Source organism: Carassius gibelio, chromosome B12 (assembly GCF_023724105.1).
Source record: "Carassius gibelio isolate Cgi1373 ecotype wild population from Czech Republic chromosome B12, carGib1.2-hapl.c, whole genome shotgun sequence".
NCBI classification, from domain to species: Eukaryota; Metazoa; Chordata; class Actinopteri; order Cypriniformes; family Cyprinidae; genus Carassius; species Carassius gibelio.
The window spans coordinates 15,444,296-15,464,090 of record NC_068407.1 but is presented as its reverse complement, the minus strand read 5'-3'; the positions used below and the strand labels follow the sequence as shown (position 1 = coordinate 15,464,090).

At 38.4% G+C, this 19,795-nt stretch overlaps 3 protein-coding genes across 3 annotated transcripts in view; 1 reads left to right on the top strand and 2 right to left on the bottom strand.

The window, feature by feature from the left end:
* Positions 1 to 10,358, top strand: part of LOC127968888 (wings apart-like protein homolog) — a 76,422-nt gene extending 66,064 nt beyond the window's left edge. The window contains 7 exon segments of the mRNA XM_052570284.1: positions 519 to 691; positions 2,808 to 2,923; positions 4,288 to 4,452; positions 4,887 to 5,088; positions 6,232 to 6,320; positions 7,445 to 7,540; positions 8,506 to 10,358. Of these exon segments, the coding sequence (XP_052426244.1) occupies positions 519 to 691; positions 2,808 to 2,923; positions 4,288 to 4,452; positions 4,887 to 5,088; positions 6,232 to 6,320; positions 7,445 to 7,540; positions 8,506 to 8,571 (907 nt within the window). The 3' untranslated portion in view covers positions 8,572 to 10,358.
* The window catches only part of LOC127968890 (serine protease HTRA1B), a 433,724-nt gene that overhangs the window by 175,645 nt on the left and 238,284 nt on the right, over positions 1 to 19,795 (bottom strand). The window lies entirely within an intron of this gene.
* LOC127968892 (neurogenin-1-like) lies at positions 11,742 to 13,525 on the bottom strand. The gene has a single exon (XM_052570294.1). It carries the CDS (start codon positions 13,343 to 13,345, stop codon positions 12,590 to 12,592), a length of 756 nt encoding a protein of 251 aa, XP_052426254.1. The 5' UTR covers positions 13,346 to 13,525; the 3' UTR covers positions 11,742 to 12,589.

Sequence of the window (19,795 nt, the reverse complement as noted above, 5' to 3'; positions counted from 1 at the left end):
TTAGTATTTTGTTTGTTTATTTGATGGTAGTTTTTCTCAAATGAAATGGTGAAAAGCTTGTGAATTGACTCTCAGAATAACTGTGGAGATGAAGTCCTCCTATGTTGAGACAGCAGATGCTAAAAACACATCACGTGTGTTTGTGTGTAAGATGAAACTGCACCTGCAAACACACAGAACATGCTGACTTAGTAGAGGCATGCACTGATTGGCATATTTTATTGCATTCTCATTATATTATAACCCAGCCCTAGTTCACGCTGCTCTTTTCCGTGTAATGAATGAGAATGAAAAGGGGGAAACAACACCATGAAAGCTGTTTGACTTGTGCACTCCACAAGATATAATTTATATAGTAGTTTTTGTATAAAGAAAATGGATATGATGAGTACTAACTAAATTAAAGAATTAAAAATGTTTCCGTGATCTGTCCCTTCAATATGTATTTGGATACTAAAACAATAACTTGCACTAATTCTTGGAAAGGACATAACATTTTTGTTTTGTCTTTGTTTTAGAGCATTATGGCACTGTGAGGAGATGATCCAGAGGTACAGTCGAGAGGTGAACAGAGGCCTGTGCTCGTCGGGCACACCACTGCCCTACTGCAGCAACAGCAACGTGGGCAAGGCTGTAGAAGACTGTATGCGAGCTATCATCGGGGTCCTGCTAAATCTCACACATGACAACGGTCAGTACAGACGAGGACGTTTAACAAAACAAACCTTCCACTTGGACTGTGAAGGAATGCACTGTAAAAGTAACATTGTTAAAAAAAAATCTACACTGAATCTAAAACTTTCAAAGCTTCTCTTAAAGGAGTAGTTCAGCCAGTAATAAACATTTTCATCAATTACTTAGCCTCATTCCAAACCCATAATGACATACGGTGCGACAAAATTCCAGCGACAGACAATTTGGCTCTCCACACAAAACGCAACAGAATCAAATCAAATATCACAACCAATCAGAAGCGAGTGTGCGATCTCTCTCTGGAAGCGAAATAATGTAATTCATAAATATAATTTTTAACATCATTAAATTGATATACTGAGTGACTCTGACCATATTTATCATGAAAAACGCTTGTTGATTCTTATTGTGTTTGCAGTATTAATTTATACGCTTTAATTCATCTTCAAGATCTGTTGTTGCTTTCAGTATAGTTATAAGGTCACTCAAAATGATATTCAAACTCACATTACACATGTTTAACTTAGAATAAAATACATAATCAGTCCATGAGATTATCACTGTCATATAGTTTGTATGTTGTTGTTCTAGCTGCGATGCTACAGAAATAGAAACTGTTTATAAAATAGAAATTTAGCATTACGGCATCACCGCTAGTTTGGACAAAACTGATTAACATGAAAAAGATACCTTTTAACACATGTCCTAGCATCGTGGCGCGTTGCGTGTAGGAAGGAAACAATGTAAGATTTGTCATCTTCAGAACACAAATCTAGGTATTTTTCATTAATCCTGAGAGATATCTGAAAAGACTGCCATAAATGCATTTATCCATAAAGACATCATAAATGTAACCCATATAATATGAGCAGTTTAAGCAAAGTTATCAGAAGAGACATCATTGCTTTATATAGTGAACATTTAATTTAGGCTTTTATCTAAATATATAAATATTCATAAACACACAAATAGAACGCATCAAAAATGGTCAATAGAAGCTCAACCATGGTTGTTTGAGTAAGAGTAAGAAGCATAAGTAGACTGAACTTCTGTTTGCAATGTGTTGATCAATGTTCTCACTCAGTGAATTCTTTTAGAAAGATTAATGGTGATTTAACTTTTTTTTCACATTAAAAATGCTTTCATGAATTTCTAACGTGTATATATAAGAATGTAAATTGCTGAGTAATTATTAATGAGTAATATTAATAACCTATATGTACTTACTGTATGATTAGGGTTAGAATTAGGTTTTGGCTTAGGGTTACTTGCATGTAATAATGCAGAATTTATTGTTATTATAATAGTAAGTTAGGGATGTGCGATATAACGATTTGTTATTGTGAACGATAAAACTCCAGTTTAAATAAGTACAGTTGATTTTTTTTTTTTTTTTTTTTTATTGCCCATAACATCTGGAGAGCCAGTAGTGGAGACACTCGACAAGGATGAATCTTTGACAGGCATGTCTTCATGCACTCCATTGGAGTATACTTAGAAATCCTATGCACTTGACAAATTTTTGCGTCAAAGCTGAGATGAACTTTGAGCTTTAAATGATTTGAGACTTCATTGAGGCTTTTTAACCACTTTTTTTCACTACTGTTAAGTGTTTTCAAAGACAAAGGTTGTCCATTTTCAGTGCAAGGACCCAACTAATAAGTAACGAAATTCATTATTCGTTGCTATTGATTGGTCGTTACCAAACTAATAACGTTGCTGCTTTTTGGTAGTTATTCCCAACAATCTAATGAAATATGCACTGCAAGCTGTTCAGCTGAACAATCAGGTGACTGGGCCGCAGCGGCTGTCTCATTACATTATGCCTTATAGAACGTTTGTTATTCTGCTTTTAAAAGGCTTAAAGTCAATAAGAGTCTTTTGGCTTTCTTGGAGGCCCATATTCGATGTGCCAAATGGATTTCTGTTAGCGGTGCTGCTTTGGCTAGCGGTTCACTAGTATTGCTGCCAAACCCTTTCAGCATAATGCAGGAGTACTCAGTCATAAGCCAGATGTGAGCAGCTTGGAGAACAACAGTCAGAGAAAATCCCTGATTAACTATTGCTGAACACTTTTGTGCAGCAGCCATTGAGTGTTTTCTTTCTGTCTATAGAATGGGGCAGCACAAAGACAGGCGAGCAGGAAGACTTATTGAGCACGGCGCTGAACTGTGTGCTCAGAGTGCCACAGTACCTGCCGCAGGAGCAAAGGTTCGATATCAGAGTCCTGGTGAGTACACAGCTCTACTAATATCACTGTGTTGGTATACATTTAGTGGAGAGCAGCAGTGTCCGCTAGGAGTTCCTGAGTGCTTTCAAACTACATTACAAATTGAAATTTCATACTGTGATCGCATTTTTTATAGTGCTGTTACATTTACAATGTAAGTAAATAAGATAAGTTTTCTTTACACTTCTATCATAAAGACAAATTAAGTATCTGAAAAAGATTAATTTCCCATAAAATTCTTTAAAAAAAATGTGTAAAACATCACACATTTTTATTTTTTTTGCAAATATTGTTAGAATGCAGACAGATTTTTTTTTGCATTATAAATTTTTTTTTTTTCATGTTTTTAAAGCAACAAGAATAATGACTTTTTTAAACTAATTAATCGAACAGTTTTATGTGGTTTATTATGTTTAATTGCACCTCCACAAATTAGTTTATAACCAACATCAAGGAAAGATGTTTTAAATAAATTTTAAAATACTATCATAATGTGTGTAATTATTAAGGCTGCACGATAAATCGCATGTGGTATTTAATGCACATCTTGTCAGTAAAGCCGGTTCTGTAATCAGCGGTAAATCTCCATTTACTACACAAAGCCATTGTTCACGAATAAGCTGCGCAAAACCATGATCATATTTTGCATATCTTTTGCACAGCTTGTCAGTGAACAACGGTGTCGTGAAATTTTATTTTACTAGTTAGACTTTCCTACCAGGGTTTACTGCACACGTGCGTATCAATGTTGCATCGTTTTTCCTAATGCTAAAAAACAACATTTAATGTATCTGCATTTCTGTAAGAGTATGTTTAGGGTTGGGGAAGGTGTAGATTTTACATTTTTACATGTAGCATTTTTTGTTGTCGAATTGTATTACCCACTGTTTTAATGGGAACAAAATCTGACAGGGTAGCACAAATCAACAGAACAACGGCTCTGTGTAGTAAACGCTGCTCCATGTGAAAGCACGCAGGTGATGGAGATTGCTTAACTGACAAGATGCGCATTAAACATTGCATGTGATTTATCATGCAGCCTACAAAAAAATAAAATAAATTAAATAAAAGATCTCAGTCTTGTGTGCATGTAGTGGAAAATACAGAAAACATGTTTTGATTAAAATTAAGAAATGTTTAACAAGTTTTTAAAAATATACAATGTTTTTGAGTAGTGTCATTTATATCATTTACACATCTAAAAAAAAAAGGGTTTAAAATATATTTTGTCCAAACCTACTTTTTTTGTGCAAACCAGTTGTGTGAGACATTACTATCAAAGTGAAACCATCTTTTCTGTCTGTGTTGTGGTTGCTGTTTGAGGTGGTTAAGTTGTTCTTCATTGTATTTGTGTGTGTTTTTAGGGTCTGGGTTTGCTCATTAATCTGGTGGAGTACAGCGCGAGGAACAGACACTGTCTGGTGGAGCTGCAGATGGAGGGAAGTGAAGTCTGGGACTCCATGTGTGTGTCTGACAAAGATGAGTTGCCGACTGAGAGGTCCCTCAGTGCCATCGCTGCTCTGGTCAAGGTATACAAATGCACACACAGAAAAAAACTACTGCTGCATGGCCACACTTCACACTTACAGAAAACAGGTCCTAGTATTGTTACACCTGTTATTAAAGTCTTGATGTAATGTGTTTTGAGTGGCCATTTGTAATCACATCACTGATTACACTTGCTAGTAATATGTGTCTGAATTGTAGACCACTAGTTCCCAGATTCCATGTCTGTCAGTGCATGGTGATAATGCATCAGTGCATGGTGTACATAATTAATTACTAAAATAAAATGATACATTGGTGTACAAATTTATGCTAAAGCTGATCATCAACGCGTCTATATGTGCAATCTATAAACATTTCAGTGATTTTCAATCATTTGAGTCTGTCCACCAAAATGATTTTCGACTGATTGGGTTACAAGCAAAACGCTCAAAATTACTTTGTTTCTGCTTTATAGCTTTTCCTTCAGAGAGAGCATGCAGCCATGTTAGCGGAGGCGGAGACGGATGACTTCATCAACGATCCGCCAAAGTCCAAACTGGACCAGAGTGGAGAATGGAAGGAGACCAATGAAGAGATCCAGTGGGTCGCTTCAGAAAACAACAGCACGGAGGACAAGAAGAAGGAAGAGGAGGATGAAGAACTTGATCTCAACAAAGGTAGACATGACACCCAGGGACTAGCAAATGCAAGTTGTTTTTTGTCCACAGCAGTTAATTTTGCTTAATGTATAATCCACTTCGGTGGGCAGCTAATCTTAGTTTGGAGACCCAGTGAAAGAACACAGCAACACACTGTTGTTCAAGTAGCATATTTGATTAGAATTGGAGTAACGGATAAAAGAGAAGCAGATGAGGAGTTTGCCTTCAGTTCTAACTTCTTTTTTGTCCTGATCGTCAGGGCCACTCATGTGCGTGCATGTTAGAGGTTTCTGAGAATATAATTTTTTGTAATATGTGAATGCATCACATGAACTCAGACTCGGGTCCATTTCGTAATGCATTTAGCTCCTGCATCAAGAATCCAAAGCACACTTAGTTCTTTTTCTGACATTTGGGCAATTCCAGGTATTTTCTTCCGCTTCAAGATACAAAGCTTGTCTAATGCAAGGAAGTATTACGTAATTGTCATCTGCGGTCAGCGAGTGCAGCTGCTTGTACCTTCATCTTCCTGTGTATTCAGTCTTAATTGTGTGTTGTTTTCTTTTGGTGTTCAACAAACATAGTCGCTTGACAAGTATGTGTGTCCTTGTAACACCTGTGCCGGTGGAGCGCGTTTCTTCTTTTCCTCCTGTTTTTCTCAAAAAGGACATGAGAAACAATATAAGCACAAGCCATTATATGCCAAGTGCAAGGCAGTCTGCTTCATTAGTGATGTTCATTCTTTCTGAATGAGCTTATATACTTGTGTTCTGTGTTCCGTTTTTTTTTTTTTTTTTTTTCTTAACATGTTGTTGCTTACTAAAACAAATAAGTATATTCTTGTGGATAAAAACAACTGATGAAAAGTTCATCTAGGGTCTATCCCAAACTTTGGGATGGTTTTAAATGCATCACTGCTTCCACAAATAAATATATTATAAATATATTAAAGCTGTTTATTTTAAATTATTGTATTAATAATTAGTATTAATAAAAGACTTTATTCTAAAATTGTGTCCAATAATGTAATTAAGAATTAAAGTTAACACAACATTAATTTATACTTTATTTCAAATAAATAATCTTCATTTTTAATGAAAAAACTGATATTTTTGAAAAAGGCTTGTTTTGAGTAACCGGTCATGTGTTTTTTCTCTCCAGCTCTTCAGCATGCTGGCAAGCACATGGAGGATAGTATTGTGGCGTCATACACTGCACTGCTTTTGGGTTGTCTGTGCCAAGGGAGCCCTGTAAGTAACACTTATTTCACCTCACCTCAGTGTTCATTCAATTTTTATTCAATATCATTTTGTATCTTTTGCCGCTTTTCCACTGAATGGTACGGAACGGTCCACTTTTGGGGGGGGTTTCCACTGGGTACAGTACCTGGTACTTTTGGTTGAGGTTCTAAGTGAACCGTACCGTTTCCAAAACGTGTCGTGTAAACTGGAATGGAAGAATTTTTTTTAGGAGTCGCAGCAGTAGAGACAGTGCATGAATAATCCTGCCCACTCTAAAAGTGACCGTACACTGCAGTGGAACTTTTTTGTTTGGTTTATTATTAATGTCAGGTATGCATTTATCTCTGCCAAGACTACTACTGTTTGGTTAGATACCCTTTCTGTCCTGGACAAGTGCCGCTTGTTCCCTCAGTAGTGGAATGAGGCTGCAGTCACTTTAAGGTCAGGACAAACCCAGTCTAGACCAATAAGAGTACAGCAGAGTTTTTGCTGTAAATATTCCCTTTGCTTTTGCAGGGTTTGAGTGGTGTTTGTCTAAATTGCAGTTTTCAAGTTTCAGGGCAGGTATCAGAAGAAAGCTCCCCATGTCGTGTCTGGGAGTATTAATGGATTTATTTTCAGGACTTTATAGGTGGGCTGTAGAATTGGCTGTAATGGACTCCTCTATTTCTCTTTCATACCACTCTGTTGCTTTCTGACTGACGTACATGGCCATTATCTGTCTCGCCTATAAGATGCAGACACAAAAAGAGATGACATTTATGCTCTGTTTATTTCACCCTTTTTTTGAATGCATGTTTGCACACTTTGAAGGTCAAGTTTGATTCTGTTTTAGAAAAACAGATGGACTCAAAATAGGGTTTCTTTAAGAAGGCACATCTTCCTGTTTGCAGCTTAGATTCGTGTTAAGGGACATCAGAGGAGGGAAATATTTTATCTGGATCTTTTTCTGAAGATTGAGTACTATGGAGACTCAGAAAGCATAGAAAAAATGATGGCCAGAGATGGAGTGCTGCTGCTTTGATCAACCGAAACTTGCTTTAAAAATCTCCAGACTCTCTTTCAGCGTAGGCCTGAAGTGCACTGTAACCTCACGGGAGGAATAAGCTGCTAATACTGGGTCTCTCTTTCAGATGAATGTGACTACTGTGAGGGAAAACCTGCCGAAAGGGGATTTTTCAGTTATGACAGAGATGCTGAAGAAGTTCTTGAATTTCATGAACCTTACAGTAAGTGTACAAGTTCTGATTGTTTCCAAGAGTGTGATTATAAACACAATGCAATATCTTTAACAACCTCTGTAGTCCCTAGCCACTTGTTAGCAGCAAACTTTAAGACAAAAATAGCTTGTGTTACTGATATATTTCATGTCCATAGAATACCTGAAAATATTGGGCTGTGTTAACAAGAGACCAATAAAGCCTGTTTGGGACGATAGAATTGTATTTCCTGCAGCATAACTCTATTATGCTTTAATAAAACACACACACACACACACACACAGTTTCTTTAAAATGACAAAAACTACAATAAGTACAAGTAATATATATGTATATATAAATGTATTTTTTATATAATTTATCATATTTAAATAAATGTATATATTAGTAGAAATAAAGATACAAATTAAGTAAACTGTGCTCAACTTTTTCAGGTGTTTTACAGCAGTAGCAACTATTCACATAAATGTATTTTATTTTTTTTAAGATAAAATCTAATTTTTTTTTTTTTTTTTTGAAAAAAAATAAAGCATCTGTTGTCTTTTGACAAGGCTTTCTGTTTTTGTATCGTTTACATAAGAGGACAATGTATTGTGTGTTCTTATTATGTGTAATTACAAATAGTTACACTAAACCAAACCTTAAACCTATAGAAGGTAATTTTTACTTTTTAGCATTTTGTCATTACATTGTAATAAGGACATATTATAATAAAATGGGACCCATGAGAGAAATACCACTTCTGTTCATTGACTGAGAGGCTAAATTTGACAAATATATTCAGAAAAATGGCAAAATATCGACTTGATAAAATGGCCTGCCACTAGAAATTAAGCAACGTGAATATAACAAGTAGGCCAGTATATGTGTGATCCTTCTGTAATATCAATACTAATGTTCTACCTCATTTTGTAAGGAAAACCAATAAAGTTATGCTTATTGACTGAACAGTTTCATCTTTGTGTTCCTTGCAGTGTGATGTGGGCACCACAGGACAGAAGTCTATCTCCAGGGTCATTGATTATCTGGAACACTGCTAGTGTGTTTGCAGAGCTCCACACACAGACCTCAGATCACTGCTGCCCAACCCAACGCACCTGGAAAACAACCCATCATCATCATCATCATCATCAACCAGTACCTTCCTCATTCAGACTATAAAGAATTCAATCTAAAGCACATCATACTCATGGAACTCTATTAAAAAGAGCTTTTTTGATTGAGTTTGTCACAAGCTGTTCATCCATTTCGTTTTAATTTTAATTTTTTTTTTATCACAAAATGATTGTGTTCCTCGCATCACAATCATCCCTAATCTGGCTTTTATTGATCAGTCGCCTTGGAAGCTGGTTTTCAGTGGCAGAAATGGAAAGAGTAGCTGTGATAAAACTTGTTAAAGGATTTCTCCCCGTTTGTTTTATTCCACTCTCAAGTCTGTGTATTCAAAAGCACTCGACACTGACCTGGACGATTGAAGGGCGAATCCAAAATCGCATTCGAAATTCTGGTCCTCTTTGAAATGCCGCGAAGACATGCCCTCCTGGTTCAAATCCATTCTCTTCGCTTCAGGATGTGCTCCCTTTGTGTTGCACAAATTCGTTTTTAATCGATAGCGCCATGTCAAAGGTCTGGAAATGAATAAATTACATCATTTTCCATTTCGCGGGGGCAGGAAAGGGACAAAGCGTTTTTAGAATGTTGTAGTAGTCGTGATTTTCAACCGTATTTTACAAATGCCAGAACGTTAACTGTAATGTTAACAACCCTGATGTCCAAACCTTATGTGGTTCAAAATCGACAGACTTATTAAATTGTGCAATATGCAGAATTATGCTTGGCTGCAGAAGCGTGTTGTGCAAGAGAGAAATGATTGAGCATTTGAATGAATTCAAATGCGTTTTTGATGCCAGGAAATGTCATCCATGGGTTTGGGTCGTGGCTACATGGTAACCCTGAGTTCAGTGGAAATTCTTCTGCTTACGCTGTTACTGAGGTTTGGTTAGAGCCGAAGTTGATGTGAGAATTAAAGATAAATGCAATAACCGTTTCGATGAATGCTGGTTTCCGTCGAGCTGTGACCTTGGGTTTGGATGTGGATCGTTCAAGTGAGCCACACAACAAACCTTCACGCTACATTTCGAGAGTTTGTCATAAACTACATACCGAAAAAGTCCTGTTTTGTTTATAGTTGGTGTTTTTTTAATATATATTTACAAGATTGAATTTAGCACTTGACATCCCTCTGATAAGGCCAGTAGCTTTCAATTTTGACCCAAACTTGTTCTGATCTTCTCAAGGTTGTTTTCAGAAGCACTCTGTTGTTAGTTTGCCTTCTAAAGCGATCGCCTTCAGCAGGTGTTTTGCTGCTGTTCATGACTGAAATAGACTGAAATAACTTCAGTGCACACAGCTTAATGAAAGCCAAGCTAGGGATCATTTTTCCCCTCAACGCTTAACTGTTTTGGTTCACTCTGTTACACGGAACACTAGAAGTTGTGAGTGTTTTCTAGGCTGTTCTGGGCATTGTCCTACAGTCTGTATCCGAGCTCCAAACATCACAACAGGATCGTATTCACACAGTGGGGAACTGAATGAAGCAACACAGACTGTAAATACTCATGTAAATATTGGCTGTTGGAGAACTAGATAGACTACTTTTCTGAATCCAATCATTTTATTTTATACCGCATTTTTCTCAGTTGTGTTTTTTGAGGTAAGAGTATTCGAAAAGCCTACTGCAGGAACATGAAATTTGTACCAATTTCAAAATAATGTCTTTGGTTACTTGTATATAATTTTAACGCAAATAAAATTGCTACTTTCAGTACTTTTTACTTGTCATTATTGGCGTCTGATATTACAAGGCTATTACTGTTGCTACAAATGTTAGGGGTAATGCATTACAAGTAACGTGATTTACATAAATTACTTCTTTAAGTTACTAGTAAAGTAACACAAATTTTTAATTTAGAATGAAATATCGGAGTTACTTTTTCAATTAAGTAATGGCAGTTTCTTGTTTGCCATGTATTGAGCTCTTGTATTTCCTTGTTAAGAGAAATCAGGAGTAGGGATGTAACTTTAACGATGAACCGATGAAATCGATTCAAATATGTGACCCACAAAACCAGTCATAAGTAGTACAGGTATATTTCTAGCAATAGCCTACAATACATTGTATGGGTCAAGATTATCATTTAGATAATTATCAAAAATTATTTAATTTTTTGCACCCTCATATTCCAGATTTTCTAATAGTTGTATCGCCCAAATATGTCCTATCCTAACAAACCCTACATCAATGCAAAGCCTATTTATTCAGCTTTCAGATGATGTATAAATCTCAATTTAAAAAAAAAACAAAAAAAAAAACAGACCCTTATGACTGATTTTGAGGTCAAGGGTCACATATGTGATACAAATCGTGATACAATTGGAATAAGAGTTTATAGTCCGGTTTCCACCACAGGATCTTTCCCCAGGAACTAAGTAAGGACTTTGTGCCGGTGTTTCCACTGCAAGAACCAGGATCTAAATAAAGTTCCAGGTAAAAATTTGTCCCTCAAAAAGTCCCTCCTAGTGAGGTAGTACTTTTCTCGAGCTCTGGAACTTTAGTGGGTGGGACTTTGGTACTGATCATGCTGATTGGTTGCTCTTATTTTGTTAAAAACCCTGAGAAAATTGAAGGGTGAAATCAAAATGGTGTGCGCCGATTCGATGTTCCTCAAAATGAATAAAAAGTCAAATTCAATCTTATACAAGCCTGCTATAATTATATATATATATATATATATATATATATATATATATATATATATATATATATATATATATATATATATATATATATATATATATATTAAATAAGACAAATAGAATTTGTGTTTAATCCATTTTATTAACCAGTGTCTTTGCTACTGACCTATGATGATCCAATTCAGCCATACTAAGCAAAAATAAATTTTTTTTTTTCATTTTATTTTTATTTTTATAGTGATAACGTTTTCCACCAGTGTCATATTCTTCTGTGATTGAACTGCACACTCCTGTGCAAACATTCATTTGCATTTACTTCATTTCATTTTTGGTGTGAAAGGGCTTTGACATTTGTAAAATATTTTTTTCATGTTAAAAACAAGCAAGTAGATTTAAGAAAATTAACTCAAAAGTCGGGCCGTGTGAGGGACATTTTATTACAGATGCGTGCACTTTATTTCACGTCTTCTGAACAAACGCCCGCTTACCCCATCGAAAGGCTTGGAAGAGCAAAGACAATTTTTAATATAACTCTGATTGGATAATTCTGAAAGAAGAAAGTCACATACAGTTAGGATGCTTCGAGGGTGAGCAGAAGATGGATGAATTTTCATTCTCAGGTGAACTAACCCTTTAATAAACGTGCAATCAGTCGATAATGCTTCAAATGAACGACTTCTAGTAAAACCAGAAAAATCCTTAGTCGAGGACAGCCCTACACAAGAAAGCAAAAGTATTAATTTGCATAAAAAGTAACAGTAATGTAATGAGTTACTTTTTTAGGGAATAATGCAATATTGTAAGGCATTACTTTTAAAGTTTACTTTCCCCAATGCTACGAAATCAACTTTTTAACAAACTATTTTGTAGTCCACTAAACTTTTAACTGTGACTAACTTTGTGACTACAAGTCATTAGTGTATCAGTAGACTGATAACTACAAACATTTTATTTTGATTGTTCCCCAAAAGACGTTCTTCTGACTACAATGTTAAAAGTACATCAACATATCTACTAACCTTAAGCAGTTTAAGGTCTACTAATACTCTAATGAAAGCTAGTCGACATTGTAAGTTACTTATAGTTAGTAGAATGCCTAAAGTGGACTATCAAAATAAAGTTTATTGTGAACTCGAGACAAAGATGAGATTTTTCCTCTGAAAATATTTATTTATATAGGGTAAAAAAGCTAAATATGTAATTCCAGAATATTTTATATTTCACTACAAAATGTCAAAACATTAATTGAAAAAAATTGTTGAATACAAGTTGAATACAAAGGCTGAAAATGCAATGTCAGTGTCATTTTGCTCCATTGCTCCTCTCCATATAGTGAGAGTCCACTAAGAGTTCAGGTGTTTTGGGATCACAACAACTGGGATGCCCGAAATTCCCAACATATGATCTTATCCTACAGGTTGGAATGTTTTTCTGCTCTGGTTTGGTCTCTTCTGTTGGCTTTGAACCCTTCACGATGACCTGATCCTCCACGCCCGGCGCCAACATCGGGTAACTGGAATCTGGGTGGCAGTCTCTTTCCTCCAGCAGCTCGCTCAGAGTGCTGATGTAGATCTGCGCCATCTGAAGCGTCTCAGACTTGGACAGCTTCCTGTCGCTCTCCACATTAGGAATGACGCTCCTCAGGCGATCGAAGGCCACATTCAAGCCCAGCATCCTCCTCCTCTCGCGGGCGTTGGCAGCCAGTCTGCGGCGTCTCCGGGCTCGGGCGATGTGACTCTGGTCTTCGTTTGGATATGCAAGTCCGGACAGCCGGAGCTGGACCAGAGCACACGGGTCACTGCTCACCCTCTCCTCCCTCCAGCTCAATGCGGCTCTGGGACACTGGTCCGAGCTGGCTCTGTCTGCCTCTCTCCAGATGAACTGTGTGTAAGAGCCATCAGGATGGGGCATGCTGAACGCTTGAGAATGAACTGACCCTCCAGAGAACAGAGGAGCTGTATTTATTGAGGAAAGGCCACACATAATGAGGGGCGGGTGTGTGAGGGTCGTGTGTGCTGAGAAATGAATAGAAATGAGTCTCTTTGATAATGACCACATGGAGTCTATTAACCCAGTTCATCAAAACTGGATTAGATGCATGTGAGTGATCACTGATGGCCCTCCGGTAAACTTAGATTACTGCTGTCTTTCTGCCAAAACTACGCATATCAATAAACAAATGTTTGTTACACACCTCATTTTATTCATACTTTCCTTTTTTTTTTTTTAAGTAGTAGAGTACAGCCTTCAAAGCTATGAAATGACACAAATGACACTTGTTGGCTACTGCTTTCAATGTTCAGTCAAATGCATTCATTAAAAACAATAATAAAAATTGTTTTAATATTAAAGTTTTAATTAAAAGAACTTTCAGAGAAATATGAATTTAAAAAAAATATATATTTAATGTAATTGTACAAACTAAAGCTATTACGTTTAGAAGTGTTTTTTTTTTTTTAGATCATGAGAATCAAATTCAAGTGTGTCTGAACTGGTAATAACATCAGTGTATATATTTCTCCCGTGGATAGATGGCATTTTGCAGATTATTGCTCATGAGTAAAAATGTTATTTTTACATTGTAATATTAAAAAAAAAAAAAATTCCTCCAAAACTGCATTAAAGCCATGAATCTAATCAATATATACATATTAACCTCAAGAAAGATTATTTTTGGGCACAGAACCAAACATTTTCCCTAGATGAAATTCATTTTTGACTGTAAACAGTACAGGTGTGCCAATTTTTTAAATCATGTCCAGTAGTTAGTTAGTTAGTTTTCTTTCTTTCTTTCTTTCTTTCTTTCTTATAGCAAGTGCTTGCAATGCACTAGTCTATAAAGTTTCATACCATTCTGATGAATAAAGAAAAAAAGAAAGTTAAAACAGCACCAGAGGGATAATACATAAAAGATATAGTACTATAATCTGAAAAGTGAACCCCCCCCCCCCTTCTTATGATATTTGGTATACAAATTTTACACAAAAACACAACTGAAATTACAAGAGCAATGATACTCACAACATTTATTAACAATCGGCTTCAAACAAATAAATTGTTTAATTGTATTTCTCATCACTTTATCTAGATAAACTTAGTTATTGTTTATAATGACTTTTGCAATAATGCATATGCAATAGCCGTTTAATTTAAAGCCTTTTACTCTGTTCATATAATCTGCTCATTGTACATAAAATATTCTCAGGAAATAAAGTACAGTTCATAAAGATCTAATTGACAGGCGACATCCGCAGTACTCAATCTAATCCAATTATGCACGGAACACACACTGCCAGCGCAACCCCCCTTCCCCCCGTCCTCTACACACACACTCTACGTACTGCAATATTCAAGAGCAACAAAAGAAGATTCAGTTCGCTCACGGAGGGGTTATTCATTCCCTGGCCATGTTGTGGCTGTGTAGGTCTTGGCACACTTCACATATTAAAGCTAATGAAGCGCCTCATTGAGGCGAGGATGCAGGCTGAGATCAAACCAGCACGGGGTGGGTGCATTCAGGGAAACCCCACGTAGAGGGTAAACTGGGGTGGATTCACGCCTGTCAGAGCGAAACTGGCCTGAATGAAATCAGATTTTCATTGAGGGGATTAGTGACACAGGATGAATCGAAGGTAGCAGCTTCTTTTCACATGGTGCCAATGAAGCCACATTCTGCAGGGCCCACGAGCCAAAACCCTGAGCTGCCCATATTGCTGCAAAGTGACACTTGTCACAATTCATTAAATCTTAGCATTCACCCTGACTTGCACCCTGACTTGCACTGGATATTTATGCCAAAAATATCCTGTCATGCATTTTTTTTTTTTAATGTATATATATCAATGCAAGAATAAAAGTCTGTTGTAGCTGGCACACAGTTTGAATTAATGTTTTGTAATGTAGAAAAAGTAAGATAAATCTGACAAAGAAGGTTCTTTGGGAGATCTTTGACTGAAACTGTATTATTTAATAAAGATTTGCAAGCTATGTGCTTGTTCTTTGTTTGTGTTTTTTGTTTTTTTTGGGGGACAGAAACATAGGCTATATAAGTTTCGTGTTAGCATGCAAATGTCTCATTTGCAGAAAGACTGAAAAATATGACAACATTATGCAGTTTTCTCTCTCTTTCTCTAGGCGCTCCACATTCATTTTCCAGAAGCAAATAATCTGTCTCTTCAAACCTCATTAAAGGGATAGTTCACACAAAAATGAAATTTCTGTCTTGAATTACTCACCCTCATGTCATTCCAAACCTGTAAGACCTTCGTTCATCTTCAGAACACACATTAAGATATTTTTGATGAAATCTGAGAGCTCTCAGACCCTCCATAGACAGTAACATAACTGAAATGTTCCCCTGTCTAGAAATGTAGCAAGGATATCGATAAAACAATCCATGTGACATCAGGGGTTCAACCATAATTTTATGATGCTATGCAAATACTTTTTGTGTGCAAATAACAAAAAAAAAATATGACTTTATTAAACAGTTCGATGCATGCATCATTTACATGAAGCGGTAGGAAGTGCATGCATGCTCTAGTCTACAAAATGACAACTTTCTCTTACAATTCAGATTTTATTTCACGTCTGACTTTTTTTTTTGTTTCTCATTTTGAGTTTATATCTCGCAGTTCTGGCTTTTCTTCTCTGAATTGCATGATCCCATAATTGTAATTTAATATTTAGCAATTCTGAGAAAAGTACTGCGAAAATCTGAATTATATATTAACTTAATGATATAGACAGTGAAAAAAAATGTCAGAATTGTAGTATATAAAGCGTTATTATCTTTTTTAATTCTGTGGAAGAAACAGAAAACAAAAAAATTGATCCAATTCTTCTATATAAATCTGGTGTTCAATGCAAATTGCCTCAAATGTGTCGGTAGAAATAATCATTCTCTTGCAGATTGATAATAGTATTTTTTGCAGGCAACAAATTAACATATATCAGTCAGTTTATTGTTAGTCATAAATATTTCTATCATGGGGCTGTTTGACTGATTTTGATTGGTTGATGGGTGTTCTAAATGTTGCACTTTTTCAGTAAATTATGCAGTTAAAAATTCAGTAAATTACAGCTAAAATAATTTCAGACAGGTCTTGACAGTATTATATTCGTACCACTTCACCAAAGTTATTTCACTTATTTAAAAGATACAGTAACTGCAGCTTTAGAAAAAAAAGAAAAAAAAAGGAAAAGTAATATTACTAACAAAAAATAAAATGTAAATAAATACATTCTGCTACTGTGCTACTATGTAACATTTTACAGGAGCAAGGTAGTAAAAAAAAGCCTGCAAAAACAAATTCAAATTAAAAACAGCTTTATCTTAAAATGACCAAGCTGGATAATCCACCATATGTAATTCAACATCTCATTGTCAGTTATTCCTTATTAAACTGTTGTTCAAATAAAACAACAATTAGTTCCGGTCCTTGGATTTGATTGGTTGAATGGTACTCCAAGGGTGAGGATATTTTTGATTTGCCACTTTTCACTGAATCATGTACTTAACAGATTTGTTCAAAAACATTTATGCATCTGAAACACCACTGCTATGTGTTGCCTTGCTTGTGTAATATTGCATAAATATAAATGAAATACAGATTAAACCAACACAGTTATGTAGAAAATTGGTTCCCTTTCAGTCGGTCACTCTCAACGCCACGTCGGTGACCGAAGAATATGGGATATCATTTCGACAGACCAATGTACTTCGAGTGTAAACTAAACAAGACAATGCACATTGGCATGCAATTATTGCATCCAGCTGCCACTGATCACTGCGTGAGTATAAGAAGGCAGAAGGTGCAATGCATACCAGCTTTTCACTTCAGAGCCGAGCGTTGGTATCGCTCTGCTCAACTGTGTCTGCTGTGAACTACGAGTTCAGCACGCTCTCAGAAGCTTTGTGTGTTGGCGAGACGGCGCTTCAGTGGCGGTCCTTCCTGTTTCGAGTGGATTGCACACTTCAGGCTGCACTACCCCTGTCGTGATACAAGCGGCCAATTCCCCTGTGTGCCGCAGCTCTAATAGAGCATTTCCTAAAGAGCAAATTCCTCTAAAAAAGCTTCACGGGTGCGTCTCTGTGCGTTTCTGGGTGCAGTTGTTACCTGGCAATGGGTGATGGTCACGATTCGAGCACGCTGAGGTGGCCACGGCGGCCTATTACATATAACCGCTCAGCCTATTACATCTGAGACCCCTCCAGCACTGGCTTTATGGCAGAGTCCCGAGGTGGGCGTGGAAGCGCGTCACTCACCGGGTCCAAGTTACACTGGCCTGTCACCAAACCCTCTCTCCTTGGTCAGATCTTGCATTTCTCTGGGCAGGGGTGCCCCTAGAGCAGATTTCCAGGCATGCTGTGGTTTACACGAATGCCTCCACCACCAGCTGGGGGGCCATGTACACCGGGCATGCAGACTCAGGGGTTTGGACGGGCCCGCAGCTGCAGTGGCACATCAATTGCCTAGAGTTGTTAGCAGCACACCTTGCCTTGAACCGTCTCAAAGGTCTCTTACGAGGCAAGCATGTGCTGGTCCAAATGGACAACACTGCGACCATTGTGTACATCAACCGTCAAGGTGGTCTGCGCTCTCGTCGCATGTTGCAACTCGCCCGCCACCTCCTCCTTTGGAGTCAGAAGGTTCTGAGGTCACTTTGTGCCATTCACATTCAAGGCTTGCTCAGTCATACAGCCGACGAGCTGTCTTGAGCAATGCTCCTGGGAGAATGGCAACTCCATCCCCTGACGGTCCAGCTGGGAGGTGGTTCAGAGCCGCTCAGGTAGACCTGTTTGCTTCTCTAGAGACCTCTCACTGCCAGTTGTTCTACTCCCTGACCGAGGGAACTCTCAGCACGGATGTACTGGCACACAGCTGGCCACGGTACCTATGCAAGTATGCATTTCCCCCAGTGAGCCTTCTCGCACAGACACTGTGCAAAGTCCGGGAGGACGAGGAGCAAGTCTTGCTAGTAGTGCCGTATTGGCCCATGCGGACCTGGTTCCCCGAACTAGTGCTCCTTGCGACAGCCCCTCCTTGGCCAATTCCTCTGAGGAAGGATCTACTGACTCAGAGATGGGGCACCATTTGGCATCCACGTCCAGACCTTTGGAAACTGGTCCCTTGAAGGGACGCGGAGGTTCTAGGTGACCTACCCCAAGAGGTAGCAAACACCATCACTTCGGCAAGAGAACCGTCTACGAGACACGCTTACGTGGATCCTGTTCGTCGAGTGGTATTCTTCTCACCGAGAAGACCCCTGAAGATGCCCGATTGCGGTCGTGCTGTCCTTTCTGCACCAAGGGCTGGAGCAAAGGCTGTCTCCCTCCACCCTCAAAGTCCAGGTTGCTGATATTGCTGAGTACCATGACCCTGTGAATGGGAAGTCTTTGGGTAAGCATGACCTCATCGTCAGGTTCCTTAGAGGGGCCAGGAGGTTAAATCCTTCCCGGCCCCCCTGTATAACCTCTTGGGACCTGTCTCTAGTGCTTAAATCACTACAGCAGGGCCCATTTGAGCCTTTGCATTCAGTTGAGCTAAAGTTTCTTTCATTGAAAACTCTGCTCCTGCTTGCACTGGCCTCCATCAAGAGGGTAGGGGACCTGCATGCATTTTCGGTCGACGATTCGTGCCTAGAGTTCTGGCCAACTGACTCCCAGGTAATCCCGAGGCCCTGACCTGGCTACGTGCCCAAGGTTCCCACTACACCCTTCAAAGACCAAATGGTGAACCTGCGAGCGCTGCTCCTGGAGGAGGCAGACCCAGCCCTGGCTTTGATTTGTCCCGTCCAAGCATTAAGGTGCTACGTAGACCGGAAACAAAGCTTCAGGACCTCATACCAGCTCTTTTTCTGTTACGGAGGCCCGCAGAAGGGGAGTTCCTTCTCTAAGCAGAGGATGGCCCACTGGATTGTGGATGCCATAACCCTGGCTTATCAGGCTCAGGATATGCCCTGCCCTTTTAAGGTTGTGAGCTCACACAACTAGAAGTGTTGCATCCTCCTGGGCACCGACTCGCGGTGCCTCGCTGACAGATATTTGTAGAGCTGCGGGCTGGGCGACCCCTAACACGTTCGGTAGGTTCTTTAGCCTTCGTGTAGAGCCAGTATCCTCCTGTGTTCTCACCTCAAACGGGTAGTGGGACTGAGAGGCCCCGGTTAGTGTCGGCTTGCTTAAACTGCTTCAGAGTGTTTGTACTGTAGACTCTGTTGAGATTATCCATCACCCTAAGCAGCTGGACGTGGCGGAACGTCCGGCACCAGGCCTTCATGATGTATCCATGAGAACCATGGAAGGGTGGGTTCCATATTGAAACCTAAGCGGTACTCGTATGTGTATAGTCCACGGTATAGCCTTAGAGCCTGTGTTTCCCCGGCAGAATTCTGCCTTCCCAAGAAGGTTTTTAATAACCTCAAATTTCTCAGTATACTCCTAAGCGGACGCTATGTGTATTTGCCTCTGAGACTTCCTTCGGGAAGGATTGGGCTTCCGCAGCGTCA